Below are 25,696 nucleotides of genomic sequence, written 5' to 3' on the forward strand. Positions count from 1 at the left end.
CAATTCCCAGATGAATTTGGAAGGAATTCTGGGTGCTCAGCGCTACTCAGAATCAGGCCCTCAAATGTCCTTAAGAGAGAGAAATATATACACTGAAATACAATGCAATTTAAAGGGTCCTCCACTTGTATTCTGTGAGAGGGAACAGTGTGTATTCTATTTTTGACAAGAGTTTGATAGGACAGGCAGCTATTGTGCCGAACAGAAGAAGCTTGGAATAATTACCAGGAAGAGATTCTCTTTTCAAACATATCTGAATAATGCCAAGAATAGAATTTTCACTTGGCCCTAAAGAGTTAAGTCTCCATGTTGGGGAATTAAAGCACCAGTTCAGCAAAGAAGTTAAGCACCTGACTTCCTTGGGTCTTAAAACCACGCTAAAATGTGTTGCTCAATTGAACCCTAAGAGTTTTAAACACTTGCAGCTCTGGAGTATGGTAAATCAGAAGTCAAAAACTCACAACATCTGTCAGACATGGAGACTGCAGACAGAGGAAAAGTCACAGAGTGTAGCATTAAAACCCAGCACCACAATTTCTTTTCCAATCCCAATCAGCTCATGCCAATGAAACAGGAAGAAGACGTTCCACGATAATAAAGAGAAGAAGTGGTGGGAGCAGGGCCTCGCATTATGATGACATGCTCCTCTTGCTTCGTTCTCCAAGAAGCTGACAACATGAGCAAATATGGATGTCACACACTTAACATCAGAGTTCAAAGATGGGGGAAGAAAACATACAAACAGCATGATGCATTTTCAGGAGAAACTTTAATTCTGTTCCCTGTTACGACACTGATGAGCAATAGATTAAAATGGAAAACACAAACCCTTCGATATAGGGCAAAAGCTTTACACTGGTCCCATTTGCTACTTTAGGGTACATTTTACAGGCTCTTTCCTGGACATTGCCTCAACTATGCAGAAGTAAGTGGAAGCAGCAGTGTTGCTTTTAAATGTGCTGTTAGATTGTATTTGTGAGCATTTGATGTTCTTCTTTAATAACCTCAAGTAAAAGGCTGAATGAATTCAACAACAGTAGCTGAAAAAAGTGCAATGAGTCATATTATAGGAAAATGGAGAAAAGGATACAGGACTCGCCACTGAACACAATCCTATATTGTAGGCAATCTGTGATAACACCCTTTTCATTTCAGTTCAGTCCCATAAAATTACCACTAACATTACAACTCATGCAGAACACAGATAAATGTAAAAATGTCACAGAATTCTTCCAGATGGGACTTTTAGTTCCACTAGATCACCATCTACTTTTTTACTTGTCTAATATTTCATTACAACCTTCCATAAGTTAATTTTCTTTCCACTGACCATGTAAATCACAAATCAATTTTCATTTAAAATGCCTGACTACAGATTGCTCCTGAAAGCTCAAAGCACATGCTTCAGTGACTTCTCCAACATTCTTAATGCACATTAGAAAAATGTGCGTTTTTTAAAAAAAACTTTTTAAAGGAATTAATTTTACATTAAAGTCTGGCATAAGATCTGAATGGCCCTATTTTTTTTCCTTTTTAAAAAAGCAGGTGTATTTTTACAGCATGATTTTATCTATAGCTAAATAACTGTCATGACAAAATTAACAGAATGTGTGATCTTAAGCCACAACTGAGGCAACACCATAAATTGCTCTAAATTTGCAGAAAGTATGTTTAACTCCGAACAGTGTTTAAATCATCTGCTGTATTATGGAGTACAAATAAAAAATCTAAGTTGAATGGTTGCGTAACTCATCTCTGGTTTAGAATTCTAAAAGGGCCTTGCATAACTGAAATATAGGACCAAATCTCACAATCGGTCATACCAAAGTCAATAAGACTTGTGTGTGAGACAAGCAGGATTTGGCCCTTTAAAAATAAACCTATACGAAATGCTTTTCAGAACTATCCAAGGAGTCTTTTGAAAATAGTATCTGTGAAATTTTATTTACTTGTTTTCATTTAAGTAATAATGCTCCATTCCTGCAAATGTTTGTGCATGTGCTTAAGTTTGCACATGTAAGCACTCCATTGGCTTCCATTTTGACCACTCCAGTTAAGCATGTACCTAAGTGATTGCAGGATCAGGGCTGAAAGAAGAACTATAAGAATTTGAGTGTTTGTATTGCCCTTTTCTCAGGGCTACATTTTAGCTTTCTGCTGCTGGCAATCCACATGCCATGGTATCTAAATGTATTTTCAAAACACCTATCACCATGGTACCTAAGCACCAAACCTTCAAGTGAAGGACAAACAAAATAATAGAACAGTTTGGTGTCTTGGGAGGTGGGTCACTGGCTTCCCTAGAACACACTGGAATTATAATGATGTCTACACACTCAGAGACATGCAACTGAAGCATCATCCTGCATTGCTAAGGGTCTATCCACACTTCGAGCTGGGGGTTCAGTTCCCAACTTGAGGAGATGGACCTGCGCTAGCTCTGATGAACCTAGTGCATTAAAGATAGAGCTGTGGTGGTGTGAGCTCCTGCTGCCATGGCTACACTATGTTTAGCATGCTAGCTTGTCTCCTCAAGGTGGGACTCACACCCCAGTTCTAAGTGCAAACATACCCTCAGTCAGTTGGAGGTCTGAAGCACAAGAGAGGAGATACATGTGTTCCCCAAGTCCCCTAACTGGATCTGGTTCCCTCCGTGAACAGCCCCTTCCCTGCCCTCTGCTATTGCTCACTTTCTCCCATCCTCTTTCCACCTGCGACTGCCACATTTTTCTCTCCCCCTCAGCTCTGGGTTGCATCTCCATCTCCACCATTCATCTCCCTGCTGTTTCGCACCACTCCGTCTGCACTACTGGCAGCAGAGTACAAACTGACTTGAATCCCAACTTCTTCAAGCACGCTGACATTGGCATTCTAGCTCAGGGGTGATGGGAGGGCGTCACTTTAAATAAGGGTGAGTGCTTGTGACAATCTAAAGTACAAGTTCCATGGGGCTTTTTCTCATAATGTAGTGTGCCAGTGGGGTGAGGAAAAGCCTCCTGAGCACTCTCAGTGAGTGTCCTCACTGAACAACTTCTGGGTTTCACTCAGACTGCTGACCAAATCCTGAGGTCTTTAACTCAGTCTTTACCCAAGAAAGCTCCCACCGATGTCAACGTGCATAGCACTCAAGTGCTGAACTCAATGGGAGTCGTCTGCCTCAGTGAAAACTGAGTTAAAGGCCCCAGGATTTGGCTCCGTAATTGCATATCACAGATGTAATTTGGAACTGGCTGTTTTCTTGTAGTCATTCTAAACAATTACTTAAGGTACAAAAAGAGGCAGAGCTTTGTCACATTGCCTACTTTAGGCCAAACAGAAAACTGAAAAAGAAGCTACTTACAATACTGAAGTCTCCAAAGGGATTTACGGTAAGGATTACATTTTCAGTGACTTTTGAATGGTTATGTACAGTCAACCTTCCAGTCCTCTAATGGGCCTATGAATTGGTATGGGCATCCAGCCAATCAAAGTGCATGACCGCTAATCAGACAGAAATATGGTGACTTGCTTGTGAGTTGGTTGGTTGGTTGGTTGGCTGGCTGGCTGGCTGCCCCCCCCCACCCCCACCCTTTTTTTTTTAAACACTAGCAACCTGTTTGGGTTTTTTAGCTGGCTGGCTAAGGGGATGAGGGCTGTGTTTCCTTGCTTTCTTTTTCTTTTCTTTAAAGCTTATCTTTGGAACCTTCCTTATGTTTCCTTTAATGCTCCTCTTTGTTCACAGAGCAGGAGACTGGCAGATGCAAAAAAGATGCATGTTGCAACAACTGATAAGGAACCTGAGGCAGCTAAACAGGAACTCCAGCAGCGGTGGGCAGGAAAATAAGTGGGGTACCTTCATTTGGGGGATCTGCTACTCCATTACACTGCTCTGTGAGCTCCGTGAAATGATTTTGTAGGATGAATTGGTTGGCTAAAAGCTCCCTGAGGAGGGTCTTAGCTGTGGTTCAGCAGGCAGGGTGAAGGAGGCTCAGAGTCTGAGTTGGGATATTAAAAAAAAAAAGAAAAAAGCTTAGAACGCACAAGGAACTAACACTGACATTTACTAAAACAAATATGTTTTTCTCTGAATAAACAAATTAAAAAAATTAAAAGGCGGCTGAATATTTTCTCCATGGATGCTTAGTAAAGATTTGTGCTGTGTTGTATTTTTGTATACAGAAATAGTGGATTGCAGTTGTTCCCATGAGAAATTGAACTTTCACACTAGATACAGTTAGACAGGAACATGAGTATGAAGGACGAGGTATGCAACAGCCCGGACAGGCTTAACTCCTGAACTCATCATTTTAAAAATGAGCCTCTCTCTCTCTATCCAGGAAAGGCTACTCTTCCAAGCTATAAATTCTCCTTGCAAGGCGAATATTTCTGAACTACCGACATTTTCCTGAGCCCACAGTGCTCATGGATGAAGAAAGTGTGCGAGATATGAAGTGCAGATAGTCCAGAGCTCCACTGTGAATCAGATCCTAAATGGTATAGGTCAAAAGAGTTCAGGCACCCAAGCTCATATTTAAACATCTAAATATAGATTTGCACACCTATCTTTATGCTAGCCAGTTTGAACACTAAAACATCACATTCCAACCTCCACTGCTAAAAACAAAGCCACCAAGTTCAATTAAGCTCTGGAAATGTTAGTGGTAGATTGTTGTTCATTCCATAAGCTAGACTATTCTACACGGGCATTCAAAGTCTTCTAGTGGAATAATCTACTTAATTTTGTTTTACATCATCAGTACACAGGAAATATACCTATTGCATGTCTAAGTTGCCAATTAGCATATTTTCAAAGTGCTGATGCTATTTAAGATAAGCATAAAAAACAATCAAAATGCATTCAGCTCCTCCTAGGCTTCAGCCACTTTAATGAGAACTCCCTCCCGCCCCCGTTATTGCAAGCAGGTTTACAATACACTGGGTTCCTGAATGTTGGGGCTCATTTGAATCTCTTCAATGCCATTTATAAAGGACATGATCTGATTGGGGGAAAAAGATAAAATAAATGGAATGTGAAATTGTATGAACTGTTCTGCACTAGAAATCCCATCCCATCCTATTTACTTTTTCTTAAGTAAGATAATTAAATTTGTATAGGTATAGATATGGCTATAGGTTAGATGCTACATTGCAAAGCCACAAGGGTTTGTGATCTTGTTAACATGATGGCTGTCATAGTTTGTTTTGTTTTGCATGAGCCAGAGCTCATTACAGAGAGCCTGCTGTCATTCACCATTGGCTTGTGTCTTTTTAACAGAACATTTCTCAAATGAGTGGCAGGGCATATGTATTTCAATCCATTCTGCACTTGAGTTTTTGTGTCTGGTCCTGCTCCCTCTAAAATCAATGGGACTTCAGGATTTGGGCCTAAGACAGGAACCACTGTAGGCTGGGATTTTAAAAAGTCCCTAAGGGAGTTGGGCACTCAACTCCCATATGTGCATTTACAAATCCCAGCCATAACTTTTAGATCACTTTGCTTTCAGCCATCCTTTTCAGTTGTCTATTTGGCTACCTTCTTTACAGAGCTACCACAGTCTTATTCACGGCTAGGCTCAAAAAATACTGTAGTTCTCCATATTCCTAGTGGTGCAGTGATATGGCCTACTATAAGCCTCATCCTATTTTGGTTAGCTAGTTTGCTGTGCAGAAGAGGTGAACTAAAAACAAGTCTCACTGCTGGGGAGGGTAACAGCAACTCTGCACTTGCAGCAGTCCCCTGCTAGGCAATCCGGTGATTGACACTGATAGTTGCTCTAGTAGGAATCACTTACCCTCCAAGCTAGAGGTAAGATGCCAGATAAGCAGTAGCCTGTAAAAAGGGATTTTAAAAAAGAGAAAACCAGGGGGAAACATTAAGATAATTTACCCTTGTATATTGCATCCATCATAAATCCATTGTCAGTATCTATTGTTCAAGTACCAGACAAACTTCTATTTCTACCCTCTCCATAAAAGCCTTCCTTGTTGGTAAAGTTGTGTACCTTTCATCGTTTTATAATAAACTGGAAGTGAGTAACAGTGCGATATCAAAGGAAATAAAACTCCAGTTGCTATTGCTGCTGGGGTTGCCTTCTGAATGTGGCTTATACAATATTTCATCTGTGCTGACACCTTTCACTCTCAATTATTTGGCTGCTGTCAAAACAAATCAATCAAATTATAGCACTGTGTCTTCATGTTACCATTCCATTGTAAGTTGGCTGCATTAGCTTTGAAATATATGGAAGTATAAATTTTATCTCTATTATTTATGTAATGCAACTTTCTCCCTTGTGCATTATCTTACAAACATAGCAAACTCAAATGATCTCATGTCAAATGCTGAATATATATATATACACACTTACTGCTAAGAAATTTTAAAATAATGGCACGCACGGGAACATAAACATATAAAAATAACTTGATAACAGTTTTACACGTTACCGACACTAACCTACTGATGTCACAAATACGATGTAGTTTTAATTTTGGATACAAGTCTACTGTTGTGTACACATCAGGTAAATGTAATTTAAGACGATATGATTCTGTACCATAGCTTCCACTAGAATTCTGAAGAAAGGTGAAACAAAGAGATCAAAAGAACTGATTCTTTTAGCAGTAAAAAAAATTGCTGAGCAAAACCATTATTTTTTAATTATGCTACATTGTTGTCTTCTTTTAAAATGCACGAACAACATGGGTTAGTATAGGAAAGGAAAGGCTTACATTTAAGTGACAGAATCGGAAAGAAAATATTTTGGTGGTACTGTTCACACTTCTGTAGTCACCATTTTAGAAGCATATAAACTCTAAACCCTTTCTTGAGAGTGGTTTTTCCATGTAAACATAATAAAAAGTTAGTTTTCAGGTTCTTAGCTGAAGCCCTGAAAATAAGCCATTTACATCAATTCCATTATTTTTTAGCTGGAGTGCATGACTCTTCTACTGCTCCTACTAATATAGAGATGCTTAATACATAGGTTATACATGGAAGCACATAACAGATTTGTAAACACCAGTTTATAAGAAATCCTTTTTATTCGTCACTACTGATATAATGGGAAAGCAATAATGGTCAAGAACACAGTAAAAATATATATTCAGTACCTTTTGGCACATGAATAATTTTAGAAGTCAAGCTGGGGTGGAGGATGTGAGAGACAAAGACCAGGAACATATGGACTGGGTGAGGAAAGAGGACAGAAGGCAAACACACAAAAAGGGAAAGATACCCATGGACCAGAGTCTGTAAATCCAAAGAAATGTAATTGAACTCAATGGAGCTACACAAGCAGAAATGAGATTATCATCTCGCCTCTACATGGAATAAAATATTTCTTTTTAACTGTGCACAATATAAAATAACTTATCACCACAAAGTACAAAAAAGAAATTAAAGAAGGTATTATAAAATTCATCAAGCGTACACCTGCTTCAGTCCAAAAAGTGACTTACGTGATGTCATAAATATAAAGGGAAGGGTAAACCCCTTTAAAATTCCTCCTGGCCAGAGGAAAAATCCTCTTACCTGTAAAGGGTTAAGAAGCTAAAGGTAACCTCGCTGGCACCTGACCAAAATGACCAATGAGGAGACATGATACTTTCAAAAGCTGGGAGGAGGGAGAAAAACAAAAGGTCTGTGTCTGACTGTATGCTGCTTTTGCCGGGGACAGAACAGGAATGGAGTCTTAGAACTTTTAGTAAGTAATCTAGCTAGGTATGTGTTAGATTATGATTTCTTTAAATGGCTGAGAAAAGAACTGTGCTGAATAGAATGACTATTCCTGTCTGTGGGTCTTTTTCGTAACTTAAGGTTTTGCCTAGAGAGAGTCTCTATGTTTTGAATCTAATTATCCTGTAAGGTATCTACCATCCTGATTTTACAGACGTGATTCCTTTACTTCTATTAAAAGTCTTCTTGTAAGAAAACTGAATGCTTTTTCATTGTTCTAAGATCCAAGGGTTTGGGTCAGACCAAGGCACTGTGGTCACCTATGCAAATTGGTGAGGATTTTTTACCAAACCTTCCCCAGGAAGTGGGGTGCAAGGGTTGGGAGGATTTTTGGGGGAAAGACATGTCCAAACCACGTTTCCCAGTAAACCCAGATAAAGTTTGGTGGTGGCAGTGGAAATCCAAGGGTAAAATAATTTTGTACCTTGGGGAAATTTTAACCTAAGCTGGTAAAAGTAAGCTTAGGAGGTTTTCATGCAGGTCCCCACATCTGTATCCTAGAGTTCAGAGTGGGGAAGGAACCTTGACACATGATGTCAATTGGGAGTTTGCACAAACACAAAATGCATTTAAGATACATGTACTCTGTGGTTTCTATGCTTCAGATGGTGGAGATTCAGAAATACTGGCTGACATCCTGGGTGCAGTGATGTCAATGGAAGTTTTCCATTGACTTCAGTGAGGTGAGAACATGTTTTCTCACGTGGCTGTGCATCAGATGTTAGTATTCCAAGGGCTCTATACACTCTACTACTATGTGCAAGGTTGCAGGGGTCAAACCAAATGGGACCTGGACCCTCCAAGTTGAAGGGGGAAAGCAACACATTTGCACCAGTCCTGTGGGAAACTCTCCAAGGGGTTCCCAGCAGGGTTGGGGCTCCACAGTTTGGGAAGGGAGGGTTGTGGACAGCCACAGTGGGCCTGGGGAAGATGATACCATCTTCCCCACCCCCAAAATCCCTAGTATGCTGACTCCCTCAGCATTTCCTTATGGGGTGTCCCCCTGGCCATAGGAAGTGGAATCTAGTGGGAAGTATGGAAGTACCACTCCCAAGTAATTTGTGCTGCCATGAAGAAAAGCTGATGCCCCAAGGGAATTTCCCTGCAGATCTCAAAACACGTTCAAGTCCAGAGTACTAGGACCACTACTTTTGTTGCATGAAGGGGAACTATCTATCTACCCCCTCTTGCCCATAGAGGGACAATTCAGATTCTACGCGTCCATCTAATTTTCATAAATTGAGGTTACTAATCTATTTTGAGATCCTAGGAACCTCCTCAAAGCACTTTCATGGTTTGGATGTCATTGGAATTCTGCAATGGAATTGCAGCTGTACTAAGTGCAGACAGGGAGCATACATTTCCCTACCTGGCGTATTCTCCTACTTTGAAATTAAGCCTATAAATGTCTCTTTTTCGCTCCAATGTTTGTGTTGCTATAAGAGATTGTTATCCTGTGACAACGTGTTTCCCTAGCACTCCCTCTATACGATATACTATATTTACACTCCATGTTCAGGTGCCTCTTGCCTCCAGTGCTTCAAGGATGAGTTGATGTGCATAGGTCATAATGTGGAGCATGCCTTTTAACACTGAATATATATAAATTTAAAACTCTGAGATACAGAAACCTATAGCAGATGCACAGTATCTATTCCTTCTGTTTTACTGTTATTTATGAAAACATAAAGGTTGCCTGGGCATTACTGAATATTAATTTACAAACTGAATACACTTAATACACATTGACTACATACTACTGTAAGCTGGATGTAACTTTTTTATGGGCTGAGATTTTTTATGGGCTAAATCCTCACTGAGATTGATGGGGTGTGAATACACACTTCAATTAGCATAATTGAACGGATAAACTAATTCCAAAACTCCACCTAAGACTAAAGGGTTATGAGAACCTGCCCAGGATTTTTTGAATGGGTGAGTGGAGGGGCTTTTGCTGAGTATTGTTTTGGGAAGACTATGTGTGAGGGAAGGGAGAACAGAGGCAAAGACCAAGAGAGCCAAGCAGCAGCCTGTGAGCACCGTGTATGACCTGGAAAAAGGCTAGAGAGAGAACTTCTGAGTCTGCTGTTGGCCAAAGAGGCTCATGCTCTAAGCTAAGAAACTGTATGTTTGTTACTGGTTCCTCCTGCTTTTGGAGAAACAGGACTTTGTAAGTTCCTTGTAAGTAAACAAAACTGCACCAAACTCCATGATCATTTTCTGCTCCCAACCGGAACGTGCCCAGGCCCCTGAACTTTGACAAATTGCTCGAGTCAAAAAGGCAAGAATACAATATAATAACCCATACGAAATTAATGCATTCTAAGGGCCTGAAACCATTGGTGCAGGTCTGGCACTCTTCTTTGAGTAGTTGCACACTCGGCAGGACTGTAGGATTGGACCGTAAGCTTTAATCCCATTCTGAGATACCTAGGCCTATATCAGCACTTACAGTTTGCCAAATCATTTACAATGAATGGCTGTCAAAAGTGTAAGGACTGGTGTGGGAACCGAACTTCATCAACTAAACAACACCAGAGCACACCACATTATGAACAGTAGCTCCCCTGCAGGCCCAGTTTCCATTTTCAGATCAACTTTGACTCCACGCAGAATTTTTAAAAAGGTCCCACAAAATGTTTCAAGTTGAATTCACGTAGAGACGTTTAGCAAGAAGGGCATAATACAGCTTCAACGCTTTCCACAACAATTAAAAAACAAAAAACAAAACACACAACTTCTTTCTCTCCAGGAAATGACACAGAACTAGACAGATTTTAAAGAAATTTCATTAAAAAAACTTGGCTCCTAGGCTATTAACTTGTATAATATATGGATTCAAAATCTGTATTAAAAATGCCTGTAAACTCAGCTGGTCAATAAAGACTTTGTTGTTTTTACGAGTCCCTAAATATATATGTACTCGATTAGAATCTTGCTGGTCTATCAGGAACAGAAGTTTCTAGCCAGGAAGTTTTTATAAGGACTTTATTAATACAAATTCCATTGAAAAATAAAGGAAATTAAACCACAAAGACTACAAATGTCTGACTTAACTCCACCAAAGCAAGGAAATTATGAGTGAAGGCTGCAAATCTATCACAGTAATCCACCCGTAATTCACCTTGTGTTACTTACTGCTAGAGTCTAAGATTAGTGTATATATACACGTGTGTATACCACAGGGGTGGCCAACCTGAGCCTGAGAAGAAGCCAGAATTTACCAGTGTGCATTGCCAAAGAGCCACAGTAACACATCAGCAGCCCCTTGTCAGATCCCCACCCCCAAAGTCTCCCACCCCACTAGTAGCACCTAACCCTCCATCCCTGCACCTCCCGCCCACTGTGATCAGCTGTTTTGTGGTGTGCAGGAGGCCGGGGGCAGAGGGGGTGGAGGAGGAGCAAGGGCACAGCAGACTCAGGGGAAGGAACGGAGGCCTCGGGGGAAGGAGTGGAGAAGGGCTTGGGCTTCGGGCAGAGTCAGGGGTTGAGCAGTGAGCACCCTTCAGCACATTGCGCCTGTAGCTCCAGCCCCGGAGTTGGTGCCTATGCAATGAGCCGCGTATTAACCTCTGAAGAGCCCCATGTGGCTCCGGAGCCACAGGTTGGCCACCCCTGGTATACCATGTGTATGTATCATTCTATCTGCATATGACCCACCAGGGTATGTAGCATGCATGCTACAATGTTGAGCCAAGGCACAAAGTGGCAAGTAGCAGCTAGGATTTTCACTTTCATTCTGAATTTCATAGTTTCTGTAACATTGCAGTAATCTAAGAGTTTAACATTACATGACTGAATTTTCTGGACATTAATTTAAATTTGTCAGAGCCTAAATTCAAGAAGATTAAAGGTTCCTGAAACAGGTGCAAAAAATACTTCAAAAACAGCATTAAAATGCATTGATGTTCTGGCTGACAACAACTCTATTTACAACCCTGCACACATATTATTCCTGACAAGAGCAGTATCAGTCTGAGATTGGGGCAGGGGTGAAAGAACGCCAGTATGGGCCGGTACGGCGTACCTGTAAAAAGTGGCCACTGGTACTGGCCCATACACAGATGACTTTAAAGCGGTGCCACTTTAAAGTGTTTAATGTTACTTTCACCCCTGGATGGGGGACTAGTTATCGGTGAACAAAGGGGTGTATTCCCATACACACTCGTCTCATACTTAAGTCATCCTTCAATTCCCAGCTTACAGCGTATGCCATGGTGGTGTCTGCAAAGTGACCAAACCCTGGGTTTTGGTTGGAGCCAGAAGAGGAGAGCACTATTGTCCTGCCCATCTGCTGCTTGGCATGTGTTTCTGGAGGGCATCTTTGTGTACAGGCTGCCAGAATTTAGCCTCAGATGTTTGGTTGATTGCAATCAATCCTGTTTTAGAATTAATCTTATCAGCACAGCCTTTTTATACCTCACTTATGTTCTCCCACAATTGGGAGCAGTACTGGAGTGAAAGGTTGGCATAGGTCTGTTGGAAATCAACAAGAGAGCATGCAAACTTTAATGCTACTGCGTCTCAGTGTCTCAGGTGTCAGGTCTTTAACTTACGGGGCAGAAAATATAAAGAATAAATCACTAGCACTCTGACAGTGATCAATAAATAACAAATAATAACTAATAAAGCCCTGAACCTTTCACATTCACTCCCTGAAGCTACTGTTTTGCCACTGTAGAAGATGAGCAATTAATAACATTGGGCCAGATCATTCCCTTTTGTAGGAAAACTCACAGGAAGAGCCTTCTGGGGGGATAGTCTATTCTCTCTTTTATGACCCTGGAAGAAGAAAAGCCTAGACATCCCCCCCCACCCCAACACTGTGAGTCTTGGGACATCTGCCAGAGGCACAGTGTCTTCTGTGTGGTTTCTGCTCCAGCTTCAGGGATCTTTGCTCACCCTCCAATTCCCTTCCAGTGTGGCATCAGAGGAATCAGACTGTCAGGGAATCTTGATGTGGTGGAAGTAAAGGAAGTGTCCTAACCTGGAGGAGCATACATACAGTCTAGGGCTGTATCAACTTTCGCCTGGATTTCCGATATGGAATATGTGCCCTCTTCCCTCAAATCCTTTCCCTTCCCTTGCACAAATCCCTGGACCCACAAAGGTAAGGAGGTTGGTATTATAGAGTGGCTGACCCTTCCTTTCTGCAAGCAATTTCTGGATAGATGATTCCTTCCACCCATCTCCACCTTCTCCATTATTTTCATCAGTTTTAGAAGATGGACCACCCCCTCTCCCTTAAACCTTCCATGCAGCTGGCAGTTCTCAAGTAAAAAATTTACTTACAGCTCAAATTTACTTACAGCTTACTACAGTACTGCTCATCCTAAAGGACTGTACAAAGGTGAGCAAATAGTAGCCCAATTTTTGGTAGGTGGGGCGGCAAGGGATATTCAGTGACTTGTCCGAGGCTACACAGTGAGTCAGTGGCAGAGCTAGGAATAGACCCCAGGTCTCCGGGCACCCAGTCCCATGTCCTATATACTGCAACTGTGTTATATATAGCCTTCATATAGTGATGGTTGCGTATCTGGACTGAGGGTTTCACTGAAATTGCTACTGAGTGTAGCTCTTCTTCTTGGTCCTTGTCATTTTTGTTCTGGTTCTGTTAGTACAGTACAGAAGTACCTGGGAATAAACTATTCCTCTCAGTGAAACATCATTTTGATTATTACTGACATTGCTGCTCATTAAAATACACAAGTAAAACACAGACTTTCTGTAAGCTCTGAAAGCTATTTCATGTTACTTGAAGGGGAATACAAATGAATAGGGACTGTATCATTTTAGTTAAAAGAGGGAAATGTTCTAAGAACTGGAATCTGGACTCTAGATCAGTGAGCAATTGAGGTTTGTAGTTTATTTCTTTTCTGTCTCTTTCTTGTTTTTTATACTTATCCAATATCTGACTATTAAGCTGCATGTTCATGGGGAATGAAGAAAGTGCATGTTGTTTACTTTATATCTGTTCTGCAATTAAAGATACACTGCTAAGTTAAGATGAAACAAGATCTAATAAATGTAAACAATTCATTTTGCCTTTCTGGGACTATTATGTCTTTACACTGACTGATCAGATCTGTAGGTAAATAATGACTTTTTTTTAAAAAAAATCCTTTATCTATGTTTAGTGTTACCATATCAGTGTATTTTAATGGCTACCTTCCAGCTCTCCAGCTGTTTAATCCATTTCTTTCTCCATTGTATTGCAGTTAAAAAAAATGACCTGCTGCTGTTTAAATAATGTAATTTAATGATTTCACATTTTCAGCCACACAAGGCTTTCTTTCAGTCTGAAGCCGTTCACTAATGATTTGGGGAGATAGTTTGTTCTTGTTTCTTCCAGAACCTGGGACTGAAAAACTCAGACTTACAAATAAATTATTGGCACCCACTTTAGAAACATTACAATTTGCAGTGAAAATAAAACAGATAAGATTCGGTATTATGGGGCCAGAATTTCCAACTTGTTGATTCCTCTTGGCAGCAGACTGAGAGGTTCAAGTATTATTCAGCCTCCAAAACTGTAAAGGACTCTGCAACATTGTTACATTAAACCTGACATAATATATAGTTGAGATAGGTGCACTGGACCAGAGGTTTCCAAAGTGTTGTCTGTGTACCACTGGTGGTCTGTGAAACACATGCTGATGATTCAGAGAGAGCTGGCTGGTGCCAGGATGCTCCTTCTCATTTCCAGCTGCTATACTGGACAACTAAAATGCATTAATTAATTTCCATCAAAGCAATTGCTATAGGTGCCACGGGGATGTAAAGGGAAGGTGAATGAGAGAGGAAATAAGATCCTTAGCAATTCCTGGGCATTGCTAAGCATCTCCAATTCCCAAAGAATTCAACCAAAGTTGAGGGCACTCAGCAGCACCCCAGAGAACACTCCTCAACAGACCTGAGGACAAGAGAACAATAAAACTATCAGGTGTTCAGTGCCACAAAAAAGCAAATGCTGTAATGTGGTATCTAAGGCAGATGGACAGATATATCAGAGAGGGCATCTCCATGCAGAATAGTTGATCCACAGGCAGAGTGTTCCTGAGCTCTGAGGCACTAAGAAAAAGCTATTACTAGATTGGAGAGACAAAAATGTTTAGAAAAACCTGACCTAAGAACTGAATTTGAGGGAACTGAATTTGGACAGCCTAGAGACAAGTCTGCTCAGAAATGGAGGGATGAAGATCTAGGTGAACCTGCTACAGGTTAATTGAAAAGGTGGCAGCTGAGAAGGTTGTTCATATTAGCCAACACAAGGATGGCTAGATGCAATGGACTAAAATTAAAGATGAAAAAACTTGGCCTAAATAGTAGACAACACTTCCTCTGCTTTTCTAGCATCTGCTACCTCTTTCCTCTTCCCACAATCTCACCATTGTTGGTGTGTCAAAGTTCTCTTCTGTGCTTCAGTTCCCCATCTGTGAAATGGGGATAATAGCACGGGCCTACCTCACTGGGGGTAGTAATGATACATACATTCCTGTTGTGAAGCGCTCAGATTCTATGATAATGGGGACCATATATGTATATAGATAAATAAAAGTTTTCAGCACTGCTGTTCTTATTGATACCACTAAAGTCACACAATTTTGTTGCTGCTAGGGAAAGTTAGCCAGGAGAAAATGGTTAAGGATGGGCATTTTAACTGAATCTGTGCCCTGTCCCTTATTCCCTTTTTAAACTATTTTAGTCAAGGTTTTGGAGGAAAATTTACACCTTATCAGGTCAGGGCTTTCAAAACCCATGTTTAAAAGTGATCTCAGTGTATATACTCATTGGCTGAAACCACCAAGACTGAACTCAAGTGCATTGGTTGTAGCTCTTAGGCCATACCATCCAATTTAGCAAAGCACAATGAATTAGTGACGTAAGAGGTCCATGAGCTTATGTTTATTTATAATACTATATACACAGAAATCATAAGCTGGTACACTCTTGAGTGGAGGGATACATTTTTATAATGCCTGTTTCCTCATTAAGATTTTATCATCTACCTACACTAAAAGGCCTCTTCCCTTCACTTTGTTATCTCTGCTTTTACCCGGTCCTGTTCCTGCATTATTTTTTTAATCTTCAATTCCCTACTTTACATGCACTTTCAAATTTTAAACAAGCAAAATCTGTGCATTAGTGTGTCCTTCTCATCTATGATTTATGAATGACAGGTTCCTCGGTGCAGCTTAATGGTATGAGAGAGACATTATTTTAAACATTAAAGTGAAAACCATTTACAACTATGATAAGAGAGGTCTGTTGAAATTAAACTTTAAAACACACACAAGGTAAAGGCAAGTAGTTGCACCAACAGGTGAGAGTACCAGGCACACATTTTGTTCAACACATTAACTGTCTCTCCTCTTCTCGGTTTCACAACCTGTAGACACTGGTGCTTCAAACAATCCATCAAGTCATCAGCAGCAACTGAAGTTTAATTGCCTAAAAAGTATTTAGAGTGCTGTGTAGAGCATTCACTTAATTGAACTCCCATCTTGTCTTTGGAAAACTTTTTTAAGCATTTAGGTCAGGAAAGAAAAATGGGAGCGGCAGTTAAAGCTATATTTGATTCTTCACTCACACCCTCCATCGCTTGCATATAGGATGTGTCCCTCCCCATTAAAACTACTCTTGCAATTTCATTATGGGTTTTTTGCTAACACTTTGCCTGTTGTACATTGTGCAACTCAACTCATGAGCAACCTCCTTCTAAGAAGCAATAAACACCATTGAGAATAATAAGTAAATTCCTTTATACTTAATATTAGATAAACTCCTCGACTGCGGCAGTGTTATTGTTATGGTACATTCATGCGCCAGGAGTGAACATACGGAACAACAACAGTTACATTTTACTTCGCTGTGCTGGGTTTTCAGTCTGACTTAAGATAATAAACACAATGGGTGAGAGAGATCTAGGTCCAGATTCTCTGCTAAGGCGAACACAGTACACCTCAGGACATGGGGGCAGGGGAATGCACAGGTGAACTTTGTACTCCGAGTCAGGTATGGTGTCTATTCTAAATTTAAACAACATTCAATGGCCACAAGGGGCTGAAATGGCAGCCAAGGACCAGAGTGGAGTAGTGAAATCGTGGCCACACCCCCTATACTGCCAGTAGAGATTAGGAGCCACTTCACCATCTCTGTGCCACCAGATGATATCATTAGTGCCACTCTGTGCTCGTACGATGTAGCATAGCCCCAACTGATTGCACCGCACTTGAGAATATGGGCATTGGTCTTTAAATTTTCCTATAAAGCTCCATGCACACATATGTTGCTATAACAGCCACAATAAGAGTAATGTGCCCTTGATGGATGCAACAGCCTCTTTATTTTAAACTGACACTCACGCACTTTATTTTAGTAGCTGTAGTGAGAGAATTAGCTTTATCACGGCATGACTTTTTTATTATAACCTAGACCACTTTAGGAAGAACCAGTAGAAAGCAGGAACTAATTTTTAAGCGGAATGCAAATACCACTTTGCTTCGTTTGCTCTTAGAGGGCCTGTTGGTTGGAATGCACACTGTTGTGGCGTATAAGGCTAAAGTACCACCAGCCACCTCATAAATGCGAGTATGGTACAGCAATACACGTCCTGGAGAGTCTAATAGCAGTTACAGAAAGGATGCTTTTATAATGTGGAAATCAAATAACAGATACTTCTAAATGACCACATCCTGATACTAAGCTTTTAGCTGCACCTCTTCCTTTACTCTTCCCTACTCTCTCAGCTAAGATTCAGCATTGGCCAATCTTATTTGAGTTCACAATGCTATTTTAAAATTTTAAGTGAACAGTGAATTAAAGCCATCAACCGGTATGATAGAGCAGACCAGTTAGCTATTTCCAGGATCTCATAGTACTGGCCTGTGGAACGAGAAAGAAGAATACTGACACAAAATGTTTACGAAAAATGCAGTATAGATTTGGTAACCTTTCAGTATATTTTTAGTATTTCAAAATAATTAAGGTTTTGAATTTTCAATAAAGATTTGGGATCATGAATAACCTTTTTTGTGGACAAATGGATCTACCTGTGAAAATACTGATTGATGAGGTTTACCTTGTAGATTTTGCAATGGCAAAGTCATAATGCCTCCTGCTGCAGCTGCTGCTACCAGCCCTTGGATGTTGGTGAGATTAGCTGTAGGCAGAGTTAGGACCAGTCCTTGTTGACCACCCAGTTGTCCAGCCATGTTGAAGGGAATAAGGATAGGTTGATTTAGGGCTGGAGTGCCTCCTGGCATCACCCCCGCTACCGCTGAGGCTAACTGTTGAGCTGTCAGTAATGGCTGTAATGAAACATATACAGTAAGCATATTTTACTGTACACCTGAATAAGAAATAACACCGATATCACTGTACATGTGCCTGGGATCACCTGTAATATTACAATTCGTACATGCAATTACAACGCACCGTTTCTAATGTAAGAACATACACTTCCCTCCAACACAAAAAGCCTTGAAGATCCTGAAGATCGAGGCTGGAAACTCTGGTAATCATATCCAACCCACTGATCTCTGAAATCAGAGCCTGACTTAAGTTGCATCAACTTTGTAAAGAATTTACTGTACATGCCCCAGGATTGGTTTCTGAATCCAAGAAGACCAAATTCAACCAAACCTACAAGTATTTAAACTCAAACTTTCCCAGAGCTCAAGTTGCAAAATTAATAATTTCCAGGAGCTATGTGATGCAAGGGATGCTCAAAGACTGCACTATAAAGTAGGCTGGAACATCAAGCATCTGCTTGCCTTCCCAGGGCAATTGAGCGAATGCAGATATCCCTATACAAAGTGACACAGAAAATCAAGCACTTTGTAACAGTTCAGAAGAACAGTATAACACCCATACCTTACTGCAAAAACATTTGGCTTAATAAAATAATGAATGGATTTTTTTTATTAATGCAGGAGCTGTGTGTGACTATAGGATTGTCAAATCCAATAAGCTAAACTTGCATTAAAATTGCATTAACTTTTTTTTATATTAAATCATGACCAGTGCTTCCAAAGTAACTGATGTAAGGTTCAAATAACTTCATTTTATAAACACACAAACCATTTACATTTTACTCTTTGGAAAAACATATAGAAACAAACCTCGTCTGTTTGTTTTTAAAGCAAGACCACATACAGAATATTTTTTTAAAAAATATGTCACTTCCACATCTTCTCTGTACACGTTTGTGTAATAAAACTTCAGCCAAACAATATATCACCATATTTTCTATATTTATACGGTTAGGTAATTTTCATTCATTGTTAATTACTTAAATCAAACTGCAATTTTAATTAGGCTAAATGAAAGGAACTGACCTGGGGCCCAACCGGGAATGCTGGGTGGGACTGACTGAGCTGATGCTGATCAGCTGTGCTTGTATCAGACAGCACTGGGTTTCCTCTGGCCCCTAGAATTCAAAGAGAAGCTCTACATTAATATCTAGCCCAGGGACCGGCACATTACATTTTACTGTGATGTCACATAACATCAAGCTGAAAATGATATGCTAAAGTGGTTTATCAATAACGCAAGCACTCAAATCACTTATCAGCTGCATAAATTATGCTAACATTCATTCAGGCCAGACAGCTCATTCAGGGAGATACTGGAATCTGACAGCAGTGAAACTGAAGCTATCATCAACTCAGCTAATGTGGATTGCATTATACATCAATTTACACACTGTACATGAATACTCTGTGTGTGCGTGGCAATTGCATTTATAAGCTTAGGTGAGCAACAGCTATTCTAATTTCTCAAAGCAAAAATTATCTGGGAAACAATCAAGTCACATCTACTTTATAACGCCTCTTTTTTGGGGTGGGGCTCATCTGAGGCAGAGAAACCTGTACCGCTCATGATAAAAGGCATTACAAAAACTGAGCGCAAACATGCTTCTAAACGGCACTTTCTTCTTGTTCTCTAATTATATATGGTAAAGCAGAGCTTGTCATAACCAAGGTGTTTCTGTGCCAACTGAGACAATAAAAAACCAGCACTAACTATGTGCTTGAATCAAACACGCTGAGCACAGAACACCTTCCAATGTAGCTCTAGCTGGATTCTGCTGAAGATCACTGAAGAGATTTGAAAAACACCAAACAAACCCTAATAACTGTAACACAAGGTCAACAATCGGCTTTCAAACTTAAAAGTTCACTCCTGCAGTCCTGACTAGGGCAGAACTCACACTGACTCACAACTTCTTCAAGGAGGACTGCAGGATCAGGCCCACTGTTTGTTTCTGTATCTGAAGGAAATGGCAGCAAGTATGAAAAGCAGCAGCCGGAGCACTGTAGTTTTAAATAAAGAAAATTCCTGGATACAATTTTAGCATTTCTGGTCAGTACAGCAGCTTTTGTTCTGTTAGTTTTTTTCTGATGGATGGTTGAAATCCAATTCTAAGTAAACCTTAACAAGATCCCCTTTTCCAATGTTTGTCCTATGAATAGCAAGTACAAGGCAATTCAGAACCAGTTTATTGGCATGCCATGGTCTGTGACGGAAAAAAAGGATATGATTCTGTCATACTTATAAATTTTAAAGAAGGTATTATCAGCTCATTTAAAACAAATTCTTCTATATATTCTCCAAGGGGACAGACTTATAAATAATGGAAATGTGAAAAAAATACTTCATCACATTAAGGCACAAATAAAATTGACTGCTACATATTATTCAATTGACTTCTATCTCTACCGCGATGTGTCAATCACAACAGCATTTTATAATGGGATTAGGCAATAAATGTGCAGAGCCATTATGCAGAAATCTGATTAATTTGTAATATTTTTGTGTGTGCACAGAAAGTCAGAAATGGACATTGCTTTGGGAATACTTACAAGCGTTCTATTGAAATTTCTAAATTGATTTGGAACCAACTAATAAAAACACACAGACTTTTTGACATTTTATAAAGTGAAGTCTGTCAAAATAGGTTTGGCATTTTAATGACCACTGTCATTTAATAACTAGAATAAGCTGACCTATTATAATTGGTCAAGACTCCGACAACTGCCTAATAACGTGCATGAAGAGATTTAGGCATAGGGTGACCAGATATCCCAATTTTATAGGGACAGTCCCAATATTTGGGGCTTTTTTTAATATGGGCTCCTATTACCCCTCACCCCCATCCCTATTTTTCACACTTGCTACCTGGTCACCCTATTTAGGCACTACATTTTTTGTGCGTGATTTATTATCTGCGATGCTTGGAAAGCATGGAATTTAACTGGATGTGAGCAATACTGTGAAAATGTACACAATCTGAGTTTTTATATGCATAACAATGTCCTCACTCAGGCAAAACTCAAACTGCCTTCAACATGACTCCTGCTTCTAAAGGGACTGCAGGATCAGATCCATTATGAATAAACACCACTTTGCCTATGCTTATTTCCAAATATCAGCATGTTCTTTATTTATCTTCATATGACAGCTGTATACAAGGAATGATATTACATCAAAGACGCAGGTCCCATGATCCTGACTAGCCCACCACTGAGGTCAAATTAAATATCTGTTTTTGTTTGCCTGCTTGAAGAAGTTAGAGCTTTGTCTTGGACTATGATATTACTGAAACAAGTTCCTAATATTGTATCCTGTCAATGAATTTGCCTGGAAAGGCTTCAGAGAAAGTACAAAGCAACAACCAAATGTCTATTAGTACATGATCCTATTTTAATTAATTAAGGGCCTGCTCGTACAGCACTTACTCTCATGAATGTTCCCAATGAAGTTTTCATACATTTTTTATTTAGTGAACACTATTTTCTGTTATGTATACTGTATGTAACTCGCAATATTTAATCCTGTGAGAAGCAGTTTGTACAAAAGGTGTCAGACAAAATCAGACAATAAAACTAGAGTACTATTAAATTATAATTAATTATGTCGTTTTCTTATTGCATTGCATTAATTGCAATCAAATAGGATTTCATTCATTTTATATTGCTGTTTATTCAAGACACTGCATCTGTTTTTATTCCAGTGCATTAATGTTGTGCCTTCTTCTTCCAGCTCACTTTCCACACCGTTTAGAAGTCTCATTGAAATGGCATACAATTTCAGTGTATGAATGAGGTCTTACACAGTCTCCACATGAAATTATGCATGCTGTCTTTTCAGGATCAAAAAGGCATGTTTCCCCCTCATGCCCATATTTATTTTTCTCATACACATGTAGTGTACTTAGTTTTATAGGCCCATCTCCTAATCTATCTGCTACAGCAGCCACTCCAGGCTCAAGTTTTCTTTCACAGTCAGGAGGGAAATCTGCAGCTTGTTGGCTGAGCAGTGAGCAAATGTGGCAGAGCAAGAATTTCTGGGTGATTGGAGGTTCCACTGCATCACCCAAGCAAACAGAAGTTGTTCTCTGCCACCTATTATCTTCAGTGATAAAGCCCAGGCATAGACATCCAGGAAGGCAAAATACAGCCACAAAACATTTGTAGAACGCTATGATTCATTCCTTCCCTACAGTATTATTTCTCTGAATTAGCAGGGCAGATTCTGCCACGCTAGAAGAAGTCAGCTAACAAAACCAAGTACTAAGAGTACCTCATGTTATATTTACTGTTTGTGATTCACAGAATCATAGATGATGGACCGGAAAGCCATCGTAGGTTATTATCTAGCAGCAAGATTTCTAGCCTGTCCTTCCACACAAGCTCTGGATTGTCCTCTCCCCTCTGTTTTAATTCAGTGGCTCTTAAACCATTTATTGTTGCTGGCTCAGTGACGTCCCTAGGCAAATGGGACCTTGGCTATTTTAAAAAGATTTGCCAAAGTGTTATTTTTCCAATGTCTGGATTCATGCCACTACCTCTTGTTAGATCAACTTCAACAACTGTACAGTCCTTCCACAAGGATATCACTGCCCTTTACAGACATGAATTCATTAAGCCTCGGAACACCTCTGTGAGTATAAGGCAGTATAACAACAGAAAGGGACTATAACAGAAATGGTTAGCAGTGTGAGATCAGCTCTGGCTGCTGTTTGCAGGGTACTCTGCACATATTAAGTGACCGGCTACTAAGCGGGAGCTACTATCTCTCCCCATATGCAGGCGCACCAGGCTCTCTGCCCCTATAGAAAAAGATCTTGTGAATGGGCAGGTCTTCTAGCCAACTCTGATATTGGGATGAAAGTAATGGCATGAGTGCTCTGGACTTAAATCCTTCTCACATGAGGGAGGCCGTGTAGCCTAGTGGATAAAGCATCAGCCTACGAGTTAGGGGCCTGGGTTCTTTTCCGGCCTCTGCCACTAGGTGAGCTTGGGCAAGACATGTTACAGACCCGTGCCTCAGTTTCCCCGTCTGTAAAATTGAGATGATGATACAGATCTCCTTTATAAAGCGCTTTGAGATCTACTGCTGGAAAGTATTAGAAAAGAGCTAGGTATTATTCTCATCTTTTTTCCTTTCCCAATTTTGAAAATCCAAATAAATAAAGCACCACACCTGGGTCAGCTATCCCCTCTTCCCATGTTGATGTTTAGGGGAGGTTGTGTCCTCCACAATCTTCAGGAGGCCAAACTAGATGACCGTGATGGTCCCTTCTGACCTTATAGTCTATGTGAATGTACAAGTCTAATTACACTTGTAGGGAGGGTGACTGATCACCTTGTCCAATGTCATTCGGGGTGATCTGTCTCCTCCCTGGTACATGAAAGCTGTGGCATTTGGGTTGAGGGAGAGTAGAGATGGTGGGTGGGGTGGTCCATTTTGAAAATAGAAACAATCTTGTGCACAGGAGGGGAGCTGGAGCACAGGTTTACTTGCGGAGCCGCTCTCACAGGCAGGCTCAGACAGCATGCTCAATAATACCATGCTAATAGTCTGGGGAGCTGCTGCCAGGACACAAGCACCAACCTAGATACAGTTTTAATAATTAATAAATGTTATTATTAATACCAAATTAATTATTAAAGCAGCCCCTCACCTGTCAAGGTGTTTGGAGTGCATGACAAAAAAACCCAAATGAAACTATTATGAAAACATAATGTAAAACAACCCTCTTAAAAAACCAAATAAAACACAGAGGCAGTAAAGAAAAGAAGAGGAAAAAGATGGAAGGGAAAGGGAATTAGTCGGGTGCTAAGTGTGGTTTTAATAAGAGGGATGTTTTTATGGTTAAAGGCACTGGACTGGTGGTCTGGTTTCAGTTCCTGATTCGGTCATGGATTCCCGTATGACAATGTGGAAATTCAGTTCTCTTCTCCATCTGTCCTGTCCATTTAGACTGTAATAACTTCAGGACCATCTCTTACTACATGTCTGTCCAACAGCTACGGGTCAGGATCTCAGTTGGGGCCTCTGCGCGATACTAAATACTCCTATTGCCACTCATAAAATGCTTTTGAAATAAAAACTTGTTCAACTGTTTTTGAAAAGTGAGAAGAGACGAACCAGGGTAGATGTCAGTGGGGATTGAGCTCCACAATCAGACTAGCAAAGGCCTGCTAACCGTAGGTGAGATGATGGTGATGAAATCAGCATCAGTTCTAGCCAGGTCTTAGACTCTTTACCACACTTAGGTGGCTTTTGTGCCCCCCAATACCATAGCATGGAGCATCTCACAGTCTTATAATGTATTTCTCCCCACAGCACCCCTGTGACGTAGGAAAGTGCTGCCATTCTCATGCACAGATGGGGAACTGAGGCAGAGAAAGGCTAAGTCACTGACCTATAGCAAAGCAAAGAATCCAGATCCAACAAGTCCCAGACTAGCACCCTAACCACTGGACAATCCTTCCCTTCTGCTGGACCATCTTTCCTGAAAACTTTGGTTTTGTTGATTTTTCAAAGCCTAACTTTTATAATTCAGCTAACTACAATAATAAAGTTTTGCACTAACAGAGCCAAATAGATTCTGAAAATAAACGTTATTTTACACTACCATAGCAGTAAGGCAGCTACATGTGAATATAATGTAAATAAAGATACTAGCATTTCAAGCAACTAAACATATTAAAATGCTCAGTTCCAACCACTGTTCCCTCTAAGGTGTGCGCGCGTGCACACAGATCCTAAACCCCGCACACACGGCGAAACACCGCGCACACAAAAAATGAAATACTACTTCGGAGCCAGGCCGAAATATCATTTAAAGGCGACTTTTGACATTGTTCTCATTTTACTCGGTTGGGCACATTTGCCTCATGGCGCACAAATTTGAACTCTGCTTCAAATATTTGCACAGAAGAAAATTTTTGCACACACAGCCTGTCAAAAATTCGAGGAAACATTGGTTCCAACCCTACCTTGCTATCCACATAATTAATTTTAATTGTTCTCACAGTCAATGTGACTTACAATCGGAAGGTAAGAGCAGGGTTGTTTCTTCTTCACCATTCTGTTTTGCCTTACAAAAATGTATTAGAAATACTTGATGTGATATATTTAAACATCCAAAGTTAATAAACTGCAGTACTGACTCCACTGAGATTCAGTCTACTCATGTATAAAATATGATTTTACAAACCTAACTATGAAAACAAAAATATAATCTATGCTTACGCATGGTACTACAAGAGTATTTCATTATTTTAAGTCAATATCTATAAAAGCATACGCCCATTGTCCAAGCCTATAGACGTTTAGATCTAAAACAATATGATCAATAGAAACAGAAAACCCCCTAAATCTAGTATTGCCAACAAGTAGCAGCAGAAACAGACAACATGCAAAGTAAAACACAGTCCTATGAGGTGTTGAAAGTGGAGTTTCCCCAACTCTGCTCGACTTCAGTGGACGTTGAGGGAATTCAGCACCTGCGGAGATGGAGCCATAATTTGTAAGCTCTTTGGGGCAGGGACTCTCTTTTTCAGGAGAGGCAGAACCAGGAGAGGGGAGGCAGGGGGCTAGCCCCTGCAATGGAAATACTGTGGGAACTCTGCTCCCAGGTAAACTCATGCAAACATGGGGGAGGTTGGGGGGCATGGCGGAAGG

General features: G+C 40.3%; 1 protein-coding gene across 2 annotated transcripts in view; it reads right to left on the reverse strand.

The window, feature by feature from the left end:
• Window positions 1-25,696, reverse strand: part of POU6F2 (POU class 6 homeobox 2) — a 377,784-nt gene that overhangs the window by 204,859 nt on the left and 147,229 nt on the right. For both annotated transcript variants that reach the window (XM_075125609.1, XM_048839160.2), the window contains exons 3-4: window positions 19,057-19,148; window positions 17,799-18,027 (exon numbers count right to left, since the gene is read on the reverse strand). In XM_075125609.1, the coding sequence (XP_074981710.1) occupies window positions 17,799-18,027; window positions 19,057-19,148 (321 nt within the window). The remainder of the gene's footprint in view (window positions 1-17,798; window positions 18,028-19,056; window positions 19,149-25,696) is intronic.

Source organism: Caretta caretta, chromosome 2 (genome assembly GCF_965140235.1).
Source record: "Caretta caretta isolate rCarCar2 chromosome 2, rCarCar1.hap1, whole genome shotgun sequence".
Classification (NCBI taxonomy): domain Eukaryota; kingdom Metazoa; phylum Chordata; order Testudines; family Cheloniidae; genus Caretta; species Caretta caretta.